Source organism: Lynx rufus, unplaced genomic scaffold (assembly GCF_022079265.1).
Source record: "Lynx rufus isolate CCGP_SWC_20201006 ecotype Redwood Valley unplaced genomic scaffold, mLynRuf1.p SCAF_8, whole genome shotgun sequence".
Taxonomy (NCBI): Eukaryota; Metazoa; Chordata; class Mammalia; order Carnivora; family Felidae; genus Lynx; species Lynx rufus.
The window spans coordinates 15,003,640-15,019,295 of record NW_025814896.1 but is presented as its reverse complement, the minus strand read 5'-3'; the positions used below and the strand labels follow the sequence as shown (position 1 = coordinate 15,019,295).

General features: G+C 54.5%; 1 protein-coding gene across 1 annotated transcript; it reads left to right on the top strand.

Annotated features, from left to right (window-relative positions):
* Positions 1-7,950: 7,950 nt before the first annotated feature.
* On the top strand, positions 7,951-15,095 carry MMP9 (matrix metallopeptidase 9). Its single transcript, XM_047068430.1, has 13 exons — positions 7,951-8,123; positions 8,620-8,852; positions 9,214-9,362; positions 9,647-9,775; positions 9,864-10,037; positions 10,294-10,467; positions 11,119-11,295; positions 11,397-11,552; positions 12,380-12,653; positions 12,777-12,916; positions 13,234-13,384; positions 13,477-13,580; positions 14,960-15,095. Exons 1-13 carry the CDS (start codon positions 7,986-7,988, stop codon positions 15,076-15,078), a joined length of 2,118 nt encoding a protein of 705 aa, XP_046924386.1. The 5' UTR covers positions 7,951-7,985; the 3' UTR covers positions 15,079-15,095.
* The last annotated feature ends 561 nt before the right edge of the window (positions 15,096-15,656 follow it).

Genomic DNA, 15,656 nt, shown 5'->3' with positions numbered 1-15,656 from the left:
CTGCGTAATCAGATTATTGCTCCCGTTATAAAGATGAGGACACTGTGTGAGTGGGCAAGGGGCAGGGAGAGAGAGAGGGAGGGAGACGCAGAATCCGAAGCAGGCCCCAGGCTCCGAGCTGTCAGCACAGAGCCCGATGCAGGGCTCGAACTCACCAACCCTGAAATCATGACCTGAGTGGAAGTCTGACGCTTAACCGACTGAGCCCTCAACCTGGGTTCTTCTGAAGCTGGGAAGGAATCTCAACTACCCCTCCCCACCCCCACCCCCTCCCCCGCCCCCTCTCCGAAAGCCTCTACTGCTGCTCTCGTCTTTTCCCATTGGAGAAATCCCGCATTGCCTCTCATCAGGAGCTGGGCTCCAACCGCTGGTGCTAGACCTCGGGAGGCCTCCTGCGTCTGCCTTCCTGCTGCATCCACGCTGAGCCCGTGCTATCGGCCCTTCAACCCGGCAACCCGGCTTCAGGTGTATCAAAGTCCCAGCGCGGCAAGAGGTTCAAACACATCTCGGCAGGCTTCGTGAATTCATTAGTTTTATTTCTCTCCTCCCTTCCCCCCGCCCCCAACAAGCCACAGGGTTGGGCGTTGGAGGAGGAAGGGGGCCCCTGGAGCTCAATATGCAAATGTATGCAGATCACATCTAAATGAGGGTGTCCCAGGATTAATGGGAAAGAAAGGCAATCAGAGCAGGCCTGGGGCTCTGCTGAGGTGCAGCCAGGAAAGGGCTCCCCGGGGAGGGTGTCTTAGGCTGTTTCAGAGCGTGTTCTTTGAAGCAATGTCTCTGCAGCACAGGGGAAGGAAGAGCTGCGGAAATTGGTTCTGGATACTTCCTGGCAAAATGTTCTTGGTTGCTTCAACTACGTTGCGGGTGGGCTGGGGGGGGCGGGTAGAATCTCTGAGCCTCTCTCAGTTACCACGACCTGCAGGGGCTGCCCCTGTCGCTGATTTCTAAACCAGGGGAGCTTGGTAACACCCAGTTCTGGGCCCCACTGATTACTGAATCCGAATCTCTTCAGAATCTGTACTTTTTTTTTTTTTTTTAAAGTCCACAGCCTTGGGAAATACTGGTACAAACCAGGGGTTCTTAGTCTGGAGTCTCTTACAGCCTTCAGGGAACCCGTATAGGATTGTTTTCAATCCTGAGTCACGGGTCCTTTAAAAAAATACAAAAACAAATAAACCCACAACGATGCCCAGGCCACGACCCAGACCAATTAAGTCAGAATCTCTAGGGGATGAAACCTAGGCATCACTATTCAAAAGAAAATCCCCGGAGACTCCACAATGAACAGCCAAATTTGAGAAGCACAGTGGAACAGGTACTCTCATAAGACGTTTGTTATGAGAACCTATGTTCTCTTTTGGGCTGTGTAGCTCCAGGCCCTCTACCCGATATGCAAGTTTCAGGAACCTCTCCTGGGAAGCAAACTACCCTTAGGGCTGGTGTTCAGCTGGTAAGCACAAGTTGTTAAAATATTGAAACACTTCCTTGCCTACGCATTGGTAACAGGTCCTACTCTGAGCCTTCTAAATGCCCCAGAGCCCTAGCTAGCAGCCCCTTCTCCCAGACTCCTAGAACTGCATATCCAGGAACAAAAGGGTTAATAATAGTCACCCCCTTTCCCCCGCCCCCCTCCAATGAGGGGCCTCTTGAAGTTCCTTGGATGGAATCAGTCTGATCCGTTGGGGTCCTGGTTGTTAAATATTTGAAGTCATTAGTCCTTATAGTGCTGTGGGAAGCATCAACTTCACAATCAGAAAGGCTAATTTTAGTACTAACTGTGTGACCTCGGGGCGAGTGGCTTTTTCTCTCTGAGCTTCAGTTTCCTCATCTGGAAATGGCTCTAAAGCCCCTCCGGTCAGCAGGGGGAATGCAGCTGTAAAGCAGAGGTTTCACACTTGAGCCTGCATCAGAACCACATGGCAGGCTTGTTAGAGCAAACATTGCTGGGTCCCACCCAGAGGTGCTGATTCAGTAGTTCTGAGGTGGGAGCAGTGGACCATCTGCATTTCGACCAAATTCCCGGTGGTGCTGATGCTGCTGGTCCGGGGACTACACTTGGAGAACCGTGGAACTAGAAGATGCATGAGAAAGTATGCCTGGCCAAGAGGAGGGGCTCAGCGCAGGTTTGGGAAAGGGGCAGTGAAGTCACCAGTTGTCCTGTGTGCAGTGTGGACTTCTTCCTCCTGCTCTGGTCCCAAGGCTCTCGATTCATCAGGCCAGGACCGACTGGATGTTTACCCTAGGGTTCATTTTTTTTTTAAGTTTTATTTATGCATTTTGAGAGAGAGAGAGAGAGAGAGAGAGTGCGCGCGCAAGCAGGGGAGGGGGAGAGAGAGGGAGAGAATCCCAGGCAGGCTCTGCATTGTCAGTGCAGAGCCCGACAGGGGGCTCGAACCCAGGAAACTGTGACATCATGACCTGAGCTGAAACCAAGAATCCGATGCTTAACTGACTGAGCCATCCAGGTGTCCCCCCCCCCCAACCCCCCTCAGCTCCCTGGATGAATGTTCGACCACTGAATGTTTAACCTGGGATTTCCAAGGAGTAAGGCTTTCCTCAATCCCCTACCCATTGTGAACAGGACCAGATTTAGACCTTTAGGGGCTGCTACCCCTGAGAATATGGTGCCCTTCCCCATATGTCATTCAAAACAAAACAACGCCAAACCCTGAAATGACTATATAAGGAAATCCCCTGAAGATCCGACTTTTCCCGTGCTGGCTACTGTAAGGATTTTTTTCCCCAAATATCGACAACAGTCTTTGTGACAGGGAGCGATGAATAAGCGAAGCACAGATGATTTTTAGGGCAGCGAAACTACTCAGTATGATAGCACGGTGATGGGGGCACGTCATGCTGCATTTGCCCAAACCCACGGAACATACGCATTGAGGCCTTGCACTATGTCAATGCAGGTTGACGGGTCATACCAAATGTCCCACTCTGGTGGGGGATGTTGATGATGGGGCAGCTCTGCCTGTGTGGGGACACGGGGCATGCGGGAACACTCTGGGCTTTCCTCTCAATTTTGCTGTATAGCTAGTAAAGCTGCTCTAAAAAATAGAGTCTTTTTAAAAAAATGTTTATTTATTGGGACAGCGCAAGGCGGGGAGGGGTAAAGAGAGGGGGACAGAGGATCTGAAGTGGGCTCTGCGAGGACAGCAGAGAGCCCGATGCGGGGCTCAGACTCAACAAACCGTGAGATCATGACCTGAACCGAAGTCGGACGCTCAACTGACTGAGCCGCCCAGGTGCCCCTTAAAAAACAGAGTCTTAATTTAAAATACCAACCCAACAAACAAAGAGTCTTTTAAATGTGTATTTTGGGGCTGCACCTGCTTTGCTGGGAACCCATGCATAGCAGTGGGTGATACAATGTCAAGGGAACTGGTCCCAGGCCGTCTCTTTCCCGGTCAACTGGCACATCCCCTCTTATAGACACAAACCTCTCACTGTAACGGAACCTCCCTTAGACTGTTCTCTGCCCTGTCCAGCCCCGCTTAATATTTTATTTTCCTTTTTATCCCCCCATTTTTCTCCCTACAGAACCCAGCCAAATATCCCACACCCATTCTCTCTGTTGATCCCTCCAGCTTGACTTCTGGGGACCCCACCCTGCCCCAGGCTGCTTCCCCCACTGACTTCCTTCTTGTCAGATCCAGTGACCTGATCTTAGCACGGGATTTGGAGTCAGAAGGGCTGGGCAGGAGCTCCGTCACTCACCGGCTGTGTGACCATGAGCAACCTGAAGCACTTCTCTGGGCCTCGCGTCTGCCACCTTGAAAATGGGCCACAGTCTCTGCCTCCTGGGAAAGCTCAGACTCAAATAAAATGGTAAGAAGTTCTGCCGTTGGATCCAAATCAGACAGCGCTGGAGAAAGAGTTAAGTGGATTGTGCGTGGACTACGGAAATGGATGCCCACCGAGGTGGTTAGCAGCACATGCCGAATGTGGTGGAAAGAACAGGGTGCTGGTGCCAGGTCTGGGTCGAATCCCAGGCCTGCTCCTGGCTGGTTGTGTGGACCTGGCAACTCCCTGTGCCTCACGGGTTCCTCACCAGTGAAAGAGGTTTGTGAATCCTAATTCTTAGCAGAGAGAGCATTAAAATAGCAGAATCATGACGGCTAACGTTACTTTTGGTGTGTGTACCTACCGTGTGCTAAAAACTCGCAATGTACACTACCACTTGATCCCCACCACAACCTTTTGGGTGAGGACTGTCCTCCCTCATTTTACCGATGAGGCCATGGAGGCACAGACAGGCAAAGTGACTTGCCTAAGGTCACACAGCCAGATGTAGTAGGAGCTGGAATTTGAACCCAGGAGGTCTGATTCTGAGGTCTACACTATATGGCTTCCTTTTGGAGGAGCTAAAAAGAGATAAGGGGGAGGCATGAGATTATTATTAAGGCCTCTGAGAATCGACCTGGTGATCGCCACTACCCGGGGCTAGTGTGGGTGGGGGCGGGTGCTTGGGTGGCGCTCTATCCCTGGGGCAGTGTCTTACAGTATACCCACACCTTTCTGCTTCATCCCAGACAGAAATGTCTTTCTCATTTCCTGCCAGGGCATCTCAGGCCTGGCCGCCCCTCCCTTCTCTGGCAGGTTCGGGAGGAACAGGGTTGGAATTCCCCATCCTAAATCAGGGGAGAGGTTCCTCCCCTCGTGAGGCTGACCCCAGTCTGGGGGCCTGGTGTTACTAAGGGCAGCCCGCAGGGCTGTGTCATCCAGCTGGTGACTCAGGGCTCCGGGGTCAGCCCCCTCCCCATCTTACGGGGTCTCCACCTGAAGGAGGGGCTTAGAGTCCAAGCTACGACCCTGGTCAGGGTCAAGGGGTGCCCACCTGGAAGAGTATCCTGCTCTCTGCCTCCTCCTCTCCCAGGGCCTTGGCTAAACTTGTGGTATTGGAAGGAGGGGCTGAGGGAAGTGGGGAAGGGGATGTGGTAACCAGAACCGCTTCCTGCCATTGCCGTGTTGAAAGCCAAGCTCTTCCAAGTTCCTCTTGATGGGGGCTGGGGAGCCAGGGGATAAAGGAGGAAGCTGGGAGGGGGGTGAGAAAAGGAGGGGTCTTGTTTGGATTAACTCCAGGAATCAAGCCAGAGGTTCCTGGCTAGGTGCCCTCTTCCTGTCCGCCCCCCCCCCCCCCACCCAATTTGGTCAAAACAGCCAGCTGCCTAGAGGCCATCAGAATTAAAGTAGCAGCAAGCACTTTTTCCATGTGCCAGAGACTTTGTACCTATTAACTCATTTGATCCTTACAACTCCATGAGGCAAGCACTATGATCACCCCTGTTTTACAGATGGGGAAACTGAGGCACTGACAGGTTATGTCAATTACCCAGCTCACACAGCAAGTTGGTGCCAGAGCTGAGATTGGAACTTAAGTAGCCTGGCTCCAGAGGGCAGGCTCATAGCTGCCACTCCTTAGTGTCCCACCCATGCTGTCCCCGGCTTGCTCTGGTACCTAAGAGAGGTCAGTTCTCTACTCTGGGCCCGCAGTTTCCTCATCTGCATAATGGAGGTAGTTGGAGTAGATTGGTACACTTCCCTCTTGTGACGGTTGTCTCTCTGGTAATTCATTCAATTTCTCCCGTACTGGACTCTGTTCCACTAGCACAGTGACAAAGCTATCTTGGTCACTACCGTAGTCCCAAATTCTTAGCACAATGTTTGGCCCATAAAAACTCAACAAATACTTGAGTAAATGGTCTTTACAGACTTGAGGATCCTCATCAACGGTTTGAGTATATGATAAACGTTTTGAACTCTTTATATAAAAAAAAAAAAATCAACGTACATCAGTGGTTCTCAACTGGCAGTGGTTTTGCCCCTCCCACCCACCCAGGGGACATTTGGCAATGTTTGGCAACATTTCTGGTTGTCACAACTGGCAGGGGGAGGTGCCACTGGCATCTAGTGGGTAGAGGCTGAGGAGGCTATGAAACATCCCACGATGCACGGGACAGACCCTCAAAACAAAGAATTATTGGGCCCCAAATGTCAATAGTGTTAAATTTGAGAAACGTGACATACATACATAGATATGACATATTTTGTACAATTGATGGTAAGTTGGGGGTGGTTCGTGGATTCGCCTAAAGCTTGCGTCTGCCACCAGGTGAAGACCCCTGGATTGGAGGGTCTCTTTGTTTCCATCTCTAAAATGATATTGCTCAATGACCTTGAATTCTCAAATCTGGAATATAGTTCCCCTGGGTCCCCTGTCCTAGCCTCTGGTTCCCCAAAGGCGTGAGCCTGCTCCCTGTTCTTCTGTGGGTGCAGGGAATTAGGGGAGAAGGTGCCGGGTTTGAGGTCTCTTCTTCCTCCCTGCCTCCCCTGGCCATGTTGGTTCCCTGTAAATGGCGGTAAATATGAAAGACTTCAGAACCAGGCAGCCTTAGGCTTGAATCCTGGTTCTGCGAATTAACTCTCTGTGTGGTCATAGGTGAGTTCCTTAACTGCTCTGAGCCTCAGTGTCCTCCTCTAAAAATAGGAGAGGGTACTCATTAAATCTACCTCGCAGATGGTGGAATGAGATGCTTACAAGCAACTTCTCACAGTAGTCTCAAGAAATATATTATTATTATTATGGCTTGGAGGTGAAGTGACTTGCCCAAGGTGACACAACTGGGAAATGGCAGAGCGGGGACTGAACACCAGATCTAAAGTGGATGCCCATTAATTAGTGAACTCTAGAGCTTCAGCTTTTCTAGAAGGGAAGCGAAATGTCCTCGTCTCGAAGATTCATTTATTCGACAAGCACAGAAAGTGCGTGGCACGTAGTGAGCCCTTTAAACCCAGCTTATTGGACGGCTAGCGTTGCCCTTCCCAAGGGATTCCTCCCGGAAGGCAAACACAGATCCTTCCCCACCAGGGCTGGCTGGGAAGAAGAGAGGGAGGTAGGCACAGGGGTGATAACCGGGGCTACAGCTTGGGCTCCTGGAGAAGGGCTGGAGAACTGAAGGTTCCCCAAGATCGTCCCCTCTCCACCATTTTGTAGTTGAAGAATCCAAAACCCAGAGAGAGGAAGACATTTGTTGTAGCTCACATGGCAGATTAGAACCCAAGACCCTCGGAGTCTCCCGATTCCAAGTTGGAATCACCATCTTCGCCCAGGTCATTAAAAGCAACCATGGCCATTCTTGAGAAATTGCACCATACACTGGAGTAAGCACTGTAGGTATTTGATCTCATTTTATCCTCCATCAATTTAAGGACAAAGGGTCCTTTTTTACAGCTGAGGAAACAAGTTCAGAGTGGTAGGACATTTGCCCTAGGCCCTGAAGGAAGAGAGTGAGGCCTGTGTGCTGGCTTCCAGATGCCCTAAACTTCCCCCTTTACTGTCCTGAAAGACTCAGCCTGTGGAAGACGGCTGGGTGGGGGTGGGGGGGTGCCCTGGGGGAATCCCGCAATTCCCCAATTCCTGCTGCTCCTTCCGTCCCTAGGTGAGGCAGGGAGAGGAAGCCCCCCACCGTCGCCCTTGGGAAAGGCTTCAAGGGAGGAGAGGACAGAGCCTAGCAGTGTGGGGAGGGGCCCATAGATGGGGTGTGACTGGGAAGGGGGAAATCTCTGGGTTCAGGAAGAGGCCTCGGGGAATCTCTCATCCCCTTCCCTTAGGCTGACCGCTTGGGGCCTTCAGGCACAGAGCTCAGGGAGCCCTCCAGCCTCCCTTCCTTGCTTTCATTCAGTTCTCCTAAGCTCTGCATTTTGCAAAACCCAACCCTTCCCCTGTGGGCCTGTGGTTTCCTGTGGGTCTGGGGTCCTGCCTGACTTGGCAATGGGACTGTGGGCAGTGGGGACAGGAGGAGGTGGTGTAAGCCCTTTGTTTGCCTGCTCATGCTGGGGCTGCCCCCCCCCAAACACACCTCATCCCCTGAGTCAGCCCCCGCCTGGCAGGGAGGGGCGGGGTTACTGATTCAGTTAATAGCGCCTGCTTAAAGCCCCCACAAGGACAGCTGCACCTAGACACCGCCACCCTCACCATGAGCCCCAGGCAGCCCCTGGTCCTGGCGCTCCTGGTGCTGGGCTGCTGCACCGCCGCTCCCAGACCACGCAAGCCCACCGTTGTGGTCTTCCCAGGAGACGTGCGAACTAATCTCACTGACAGGCAGCTGGCAGAGGTAGGCTAATACCCCTGCATGTAGTTAGGGAGGGCTGGCCAGGAGTCTCAGGGAGGGCGTGAGGCTTCAGAGGAGATTCTATCGGGCAAGTTGAGGGTGATGGTCGTGCCTGGAGGACAGAGGTATCTGGGATCAGGCCCTCAGGGGTCCTGTGGAGGCTCTGGACGGGTGATGGCCAGGAATGGCTAATAAGGGTTTCCTAGGTGGGTAATGGGACGTGATGGGGGTGGTGATGCTTTGGAGGGTTCTGGAGTGGGGTGAACAGGGGTAAAGGCTAGGAGGCCCTGAGGTAGGCTGGGCCAGGGGCATGCAGGGGTGGGAAGGAGACGAGGATGTCTACAGGGGAGGGAGTTAGTGGGTGGGCATAAGCACTGGTATCCAGGGTACCAAGTCCTGGAGAGCTGATAGTCCCCGAGTGCCTGGAGGATGGAATCCTGGCCCGTTAGGGCCGGGTAAGAGTCAGGGCTCTGGAGTATCTCTGCCCTTCCATCCACAGGAATATCTGTATCGCTATGGCTATACTCATGTGGCGGAGATGAGCGACGACCAGCAGTCCCTGAGTCGGGGACTGCGGCTTCTCCAGAGGCGCCTGGCTCTGCCTGAGACTGGCGAACTGGACAGAACCACCCTGGAGGCCATACGAACCCCGCGCTGCGGCGTCCCAGACCTGGGCAAATTCCAGACCTTTGAGGGTGACCTCAAGTGGCATCACCACAACATCACGTACTGGTGCGCGGCAGGGCCCCGAGAAGGCCGGGGGAGGGGGACGGGAGGGCCAGACCCCGCGCCGGCGGCGGCGAATTCGTCCCTCAGACAGACCCCTAGGTTTCGATGTGCAGCCTGGGGCAGGTGGCTCCGCCTCTGAGCCCTCTGTTTCCCCTTCAGGGAAGTGGGCCTGGCAATCTGAGTCTTCCTGCTAGGGCCCCTGTGAGTGTCCCAAGAGAAAAATGCGTCTGAAAGTACCTTGTAGGTGAGAAATGTGGAACGCAGGGAACATCGTGCCTGCTGAAGTCGCTGAGACACCGGGTGTCGCTACCGCCCCGGCTCCGGACTCACTTCGGACCTCTGTCCTCTCGCCTTTCACCTGTAGGATCCAAAACTACTCGGAAGACTTGCCGCGCGACGTGATCGACGACGCCTTTGCCCGCGCCTTTGCGGCCTGGAGCGCGGTGACGCCGCTCACCTTCACGCGCGTGTATGGCTTCGAGGCAGACATCGTCATCCAGTTTGGTGTCAGGGGTGAGAAAGCGAGAAGGGGGAGGCCAGGAGGGTCTCGGACGGGGACAGCGGAGGGAGGGCCACGGAGAGAGGAGAGCGGGCACTGGACGCCGCTTGGTCTCGCCTGTCCCTGCAGCCCTGGCCGCCTCTGGCTTTATGCGCCCCCTCCTGCCCGACACGGTGCAGCGCGGGGACGCAGGGCTCGGACAGCTGCTGTAGGCGGGACCTCAGCCCACGCTCAGGGCAGCGCACGGTCTGCACGACTGCTCTCGGCCAACCCCCTCCTCCTGCACCTGCTTCTCTAGAGCACGGAGATGGGTACCCCTTCGATGGGAAAGACGGGCTCCTGGCACACGCCTTTCCTCCCGGCCCAGGCATTCAGGGAGACGCCCACTTCGACGATGAGGAATTGTGGTCTCTGGGCAAGGGCGTAGGTGAGATCCCGAGCCGCCCGGGCTCGCATTCCCTTCTCTTCTCACGCCCATCGCCAGCCGCCCTGACCCGGTGCCCCTTCTCCTGCAGTGGTTCCCACCTACTTCGGAAACGCAGGTGGCGCCGCCTGCCACTTCCCTTTCACCTTCGAGGGCCGCTCCTACTCGGCCTGCACCACGGACGGCCGCTCCGACGACATGCTCTGGTGCAGCACCACCGCCGACTACGACACCGACCGCCGGTTCGGCTTCTGCCCCAGCGAGAGTGAGTGCGGGGTCGCGACGGGGGTGAGGGGCTCCCACCACCCTCGAGGGTTCGAGGTTTTAATCCCGGCTCGGCCACTAGCGCTGTGTGGCCTGCAAGTGACCCTCCTGTTTTCTGGGCCCAGTTTCTCATCTGTGAAACGGGGAGAGGAGGAATGGAGTACAACCGATGGTCTGTGGGTCAATAAACTCGTGACATCCTCCCCCCTCCCCCGCCTCCCGTCCTCCCCTCCCCTTAATTGTATGGGCTTCCTCAGGACTCTACACCCGGGACGGCAATGGAGAGGGCAAGCCCTGCGTGTTTCCGTTCACCTTCGAGGGCCGCTCCTACTCCGCCTGCACCACCGAGGGTCGCTCAGACGGCTACCGCTGGTGCGCCACTACGGCCAACTACGACCAGGACAAGCTCTATGGGTTCTGCCCAACCCGAGGTACCTCTGCCCCGCCTACCAGACTCAGCCTCGCCCCCTCGTTCCGCACTGGCCCCCGAAACGAGGCTCCCCCACCCATCAGCGTGTCTCTCCACTCTTCGTTGGTCCTCAGGATCCCCGTGCCTCCGCCCGCGATCACGGCCCCTCCCCCTGACTTCCACTTGCCCCCGCCCAGCCGCATCCCTGTGCCTTGGCCTTTCAGCCCAGACAGCTTCCTCTCCCTTAGTCTCAGGTCCCCAGGCCCTGCCCACCAGCCTAGCCGGGTCTCAGCTGTGCCCCCAGCACCCTAGGCTTTTATAAAAAGAACACCAGGGGGCGCGCCCGGGTTACTCAGTCGGCTGAGCAGCCGACTTCATTTTATCTCAGGTCATGATCCCAGGGTCATGGGATGGAACCCCGTGGCCTCCAACCCCCAGCTGGGCATGGAGCTTGCTTAAGATTCACTCTCTCTCTCACACTCGCTCTCCCACCCCCTCTGCCCCTCCCCCACTCGTGCGCGCGCGTGTTCTCTCTCTCTCTCTCTCTCATAAATAAATTAGTAAGTAAATAAATAAAATAGGACACCAGGATTATCCAGCTCCTGTTCCACCAGCCTCTGGCCCCTTATTGGGCCCACTCAGCTGGTTCACCCAGCACCCTTTGTCTCTCCAGCTGACTCTACAGTGACCGGTGGCAACTCCGCTGGGGAGCTGTGTGTCTTTCCCTTCATCTTCCTGGGCAAGGAGTACTCAACATGCACCAGGGAGGGCCGCGGAGATGGGCACCTCTGGTGCGCCACCACCTCGAACTTCGACAGAGACAAGAAGTGGGGCTTCTGCCCGGACCAAGGTGGTCAGGGTTCCAAGGTTGGGGGCAGCAGTGGTGGGGGAGGGATGGCCGGGGCTGGGAGCTCGGCTGGGCTCACATCTCAAGGTCCCTTTTCCCTCCAGGATACAGCTTGTTCCTTGTGGCAGCCCATGAATTCGGCCATGCTCTGGGTTTAGATCACTCATCGGTGCCAGAGGCACTCATGTACCCCATGTACAGCTTCACGGAGGGCCCCCCCCTGCATGAGGACGATGTGAAAGGCATCCAGCATCTGTACGGTGAGGTTATTGGGCAGGGATGCAAGGAAGGGCGGTGACTTTGCTCTTGTACCGAGAATGGGGAAATGGGGATCAGCGAAGTGGGGACCCCTCAACATTTATCTGCGGAAGAGCCTGGGGTCAGTGGGTCCAATTGCTGTCGGGTCAGTGCTTGGAGAAGATGATAAAGAGCCCAGATTCTAGAGTGAGACAGATGTGGGTTCAAAAGCCAGTGCAGCCACTTCCAGGCTAGGTGACCTGTGGTACGTGACTTCAGCCCTCAGTTTTCTCACCTGTGAAATGGGGCTAATAATGTTACCTGCCTCATTGGGTTGTGAGGAGGTTTAAGTGAGTTCCAATATTGTCTGACATATAGTAAGCACCGTGTAAGTGTTTAATATTTGTGTTGTTATCATCACTATGATCATTAGTATTATTCCCTCATTTTAAAAATGTGAATAGTAAAGAATCTATTTGATTTTTTTTAAGTCAAATGAGCTAATGTAATTTTATAAAGCTCTTAGCACTAAGTTTGCCACTCAGTTTGAGTGCTCAAAACCCAGTTCTTTCCCACTAGCCTGGAGAGGGGGAGAGCTCCTGCATGTCTTGTGTTCATAGGGCCTGGCCCAGACCTGACATAGCCCAGGGATTAGATAAGCATGATCGGAATGGAAGGTGAATGTATGAAAAAAAAAAAAGCCAGCCTGTGATTGGGGGAAGGTAAGCTCCAACATCTAGAGTGAAGACAGTGAGTGCCAGGGGCCTCACTGATGCGTTTTGGGGAGCATACGTTCCACCAGCACAGATGTATGTAGCAATAGAAGGTCTCATCCAGTGTCTCTCTTTAGGTCCTCGCCCTGAACCTGAACCACGGCCTCCAACCACCACCACACCTGAATCCCAGCCCACGGTCTGCACTACGGGGCCTCCCACCACCCGCCCCCCAGAGCGCCCCACTGCTGGCCCCACAGGCCCCCCTTCAGCTGGCCCCACGGGTCCCCCCACTGCTGGCCCTTCTGAGGCCCCTACAGTGTCTTTGGATCCAGCAGAAGATGTGTGCAACGTGAACATTTTCGATGCTGTTGCGGAGATCGGGAATCTTCTGCATTTCTTCAAGGATGGGTGAGGGGGCAGGGATATGTGGCTGGGGGAGGGGATTCAGGGGAGGGCCCTGACTGTTCCTCTCCACCCACTGGCCTTCGGTTCAAAGTTCAGTGGCCCGCTGGTCCCTTCTCTCATTCCCAGGAAGTACTGGCAGTTCTCTGAGAACCCAGGACGCCGGGTGCGGGGCCCCTTCCTTATCACCAACAAGTGGCCTGCGTTGCCCCGCAAGCTGGACTCCGCCTTTGAGGACCCGCTGACCAAGAAGACTTTCTTCTTCTCTGGTTAGTTTCCTCCTTTCTCCTCCCCCGCCCCCGCCCTCCTCATCCTTGCGGATCTAGGAAGACCCGCAGATCGAGTAAAATCCGTGAAACATTTCATGCGGATTAGGAACAGGCGCCCCCTTCTGGCGGGTGCAATTGAGCAGCTCTTCACCGTCCTCGTGCACCGTCCGACGGAGCGGTGGGTTCTGCTCCTTGGGCACCCAGATTGCCGGCAGGTCGGGCGCGGAAAGGTCTCGCTGGGTTCCTCCTCTTGACATTCAAGGACAATGTGTGGCCACTCCCTGCCCCCACACCGATGTGGCTCTCCTCCCCCGCAGGGCGCCAGGTGTGGGTGTACACAGGCGCGTCGGTGCTCGGCCCGAGGCGTCTGGACAAGCTGGGCCTGGGCCCGGAGGTGGCCCAAATCACTGGGGCCCTCCCGCGCAGCGGGGGTAAGGTGCTGCTCTTCAGCAGGCAGCGCTTCTGGAGGTGAGAGTCTCGGCGACCGCCGGCAGGGGGACCCCGGGCGCCGTCCGCCCGCCCTCCGGCTCAGCACCTGTCTCTTCACCGCCTTCCTGCAGGTTCGACGTGAAGACGCAGACCGTGGATCCCAAGAGCGCCGGCCAGGTGGAGCAGATGTTCCCCGGCGTGCCCTTGAACACGCACGACATCTTTCAGTACCAAGGTGAGGGCTGCTGATGAGGGTCAGGTCCCTCCCCGGGACACTTCCCACACTTGCCTGCCTCAGTGATTAGTCAAATTCTGAGGGAGAAAAAAAAAAAATCCCCTGGAGATTGAGGCAAATGCTCCAGCACAGGTACATTCCCCATAGAGGCAGGGACCTTTCCCAGATCATAAAGGGACACAGAATTAGAACCCAGATTTCCTACCCACCCCACCCCCCAGCTGGAAGTTTACCGCCTCCCCTCCCCCTCCAGTACAGAACAGTGGTTTGCATGGAGGCTCATTCCTCTATTAGACAATATTTATCAAGTGTTATAATATGCCAGGCATTGCGCTGACGCTGGAGATACAGTGATAAAAAAGGCACTTCATTACTCTGTGTCTTTGGGCCAGTCACTGCTGCTCACAGAACCTGTTTCCTCATCTGTAAAATGGGGACGCTAGCTGGGGTTTTCCTTGTCTTTTGCACCACTCACATGCAATCAACTGACAAGTTCTGTTGACTTCATTACCAGAATGTTCACTTCTCACCATCTCCCTTGCAAACACCCTTGTTCAAGCCATACTGGTTGCTCAATACCATTACGATACTCTCTAGGAGTAGAGAGTGGTTAGGAGTAGAGGGCCATGGTCTTGGGGGGAGACTCCAGACCCATTCCAAGGTAAAAACAAACAAACAAAAGAAAACTATGGGGATCTGATCTGCTCCTCAGACCCTCCCAACACTCTCCTGTCATTTCCTCTGCTCCACACCATCCACACCGGCCTCTGGCTGCTCTAAACACAGCAAGGTCAAGGTCACACCGAGCTTAGGGCCTCTGTGCCAGCTGGTCCCTCTGCCTGGAGGTTTTCCCTCAGACTGTCACTGGGCTGCCTCCCTTTTGCCCTTCGGGTCTCAGTGCTTAGGCTACCTTTTCAAAGAGGCCGTCTCTGACCCTTGTTCTGTATTCACTGACTCGCTTTTATTTCCTTCATAGCTTTCTACGTTGCCACAGTCTCATTTATTAAGTGTTTGCTTGTTAATCATCTCTCTTACCCCACTAGAGTGTAAACAGCAGCAGAACTGAGATCATGCCTGCATTTTTTCTCTCTGCTGTATAACAGTGCTTAGCGCTATAAATATTTGATGAAATGAATGAATGAATGAATGAATGAACGTTGAGTGAATTGTTCTGAGCACGTGCTGTGTGCCAGGCTCTGTGGCGGTGCTTTGGACATGGAGGTTTTCTGCCCTCCGGCATCTCTGTGGGGGAGATGGAGGCATCGTATGAAAGATCTAGAAAGGGCACGAGGGACGATTGTAGAGATCTTGCTCCTGTCTCTGTGTGTGTTTGTGGGAGGGTTGGAATCACCCCTCTTGGGCTTGTCTTTCCCCTGCAGAGAAAGCTTACTTCTGCCAGGACCGCTTCTATTGGCGTGTGAGTTCTCGGAACGAGGTGAACCAGGTGGACCAAGTGGGCTATGTGACCTTTGACCTCCTGCAGTGCCCCGAGGATTAGGGCTTCCCATCCTGCTTCAGCGCTGCAGAGTGGGTCCTCTGGGGACCATCCCAATGGGGAAGGAGCCAGTTTGCCGGATACAAACTGGTGGGTCTGTTCTGGAGGACAAGGAGGAGGCGAGGTGGGCTGGGCCCCTCTCTTCCCACCCTCCTCTTTTGTGGGAATATTTTTAATAAACTTGAATCCTTTAACCTTGAGGAGCAGATTTCTTTACGTATGTATGCATGCATGTGTGTATGTAACTGATAGGGCGCCTCCTGTGTGCCAGGTAGTGTTCTAAGCACTTCATAAATATTAACATTCATCCTTCCTGTTAGGAAGATATAATGTGATTACTCCTATTTTACAGCTGGGGAAATGGCCAACCTATTATTCATTCATCAAACATTTATTGAGCCCCTGCATGGAGCCAGGCTGTGTGCCGGGCCCTGGGGAAGGAGAGATGAGTTGGACTATGTTTCTCTCCTCAAGGACCTCTCAGGGTCCTCCAGCTGTAGGTCCATGAGTGCCCTCAAGACTTGCTTAAAATGCAGACTCCAGGCTCTGTCCCCAGAGAGTCCCACTCAGTTACCAGGATG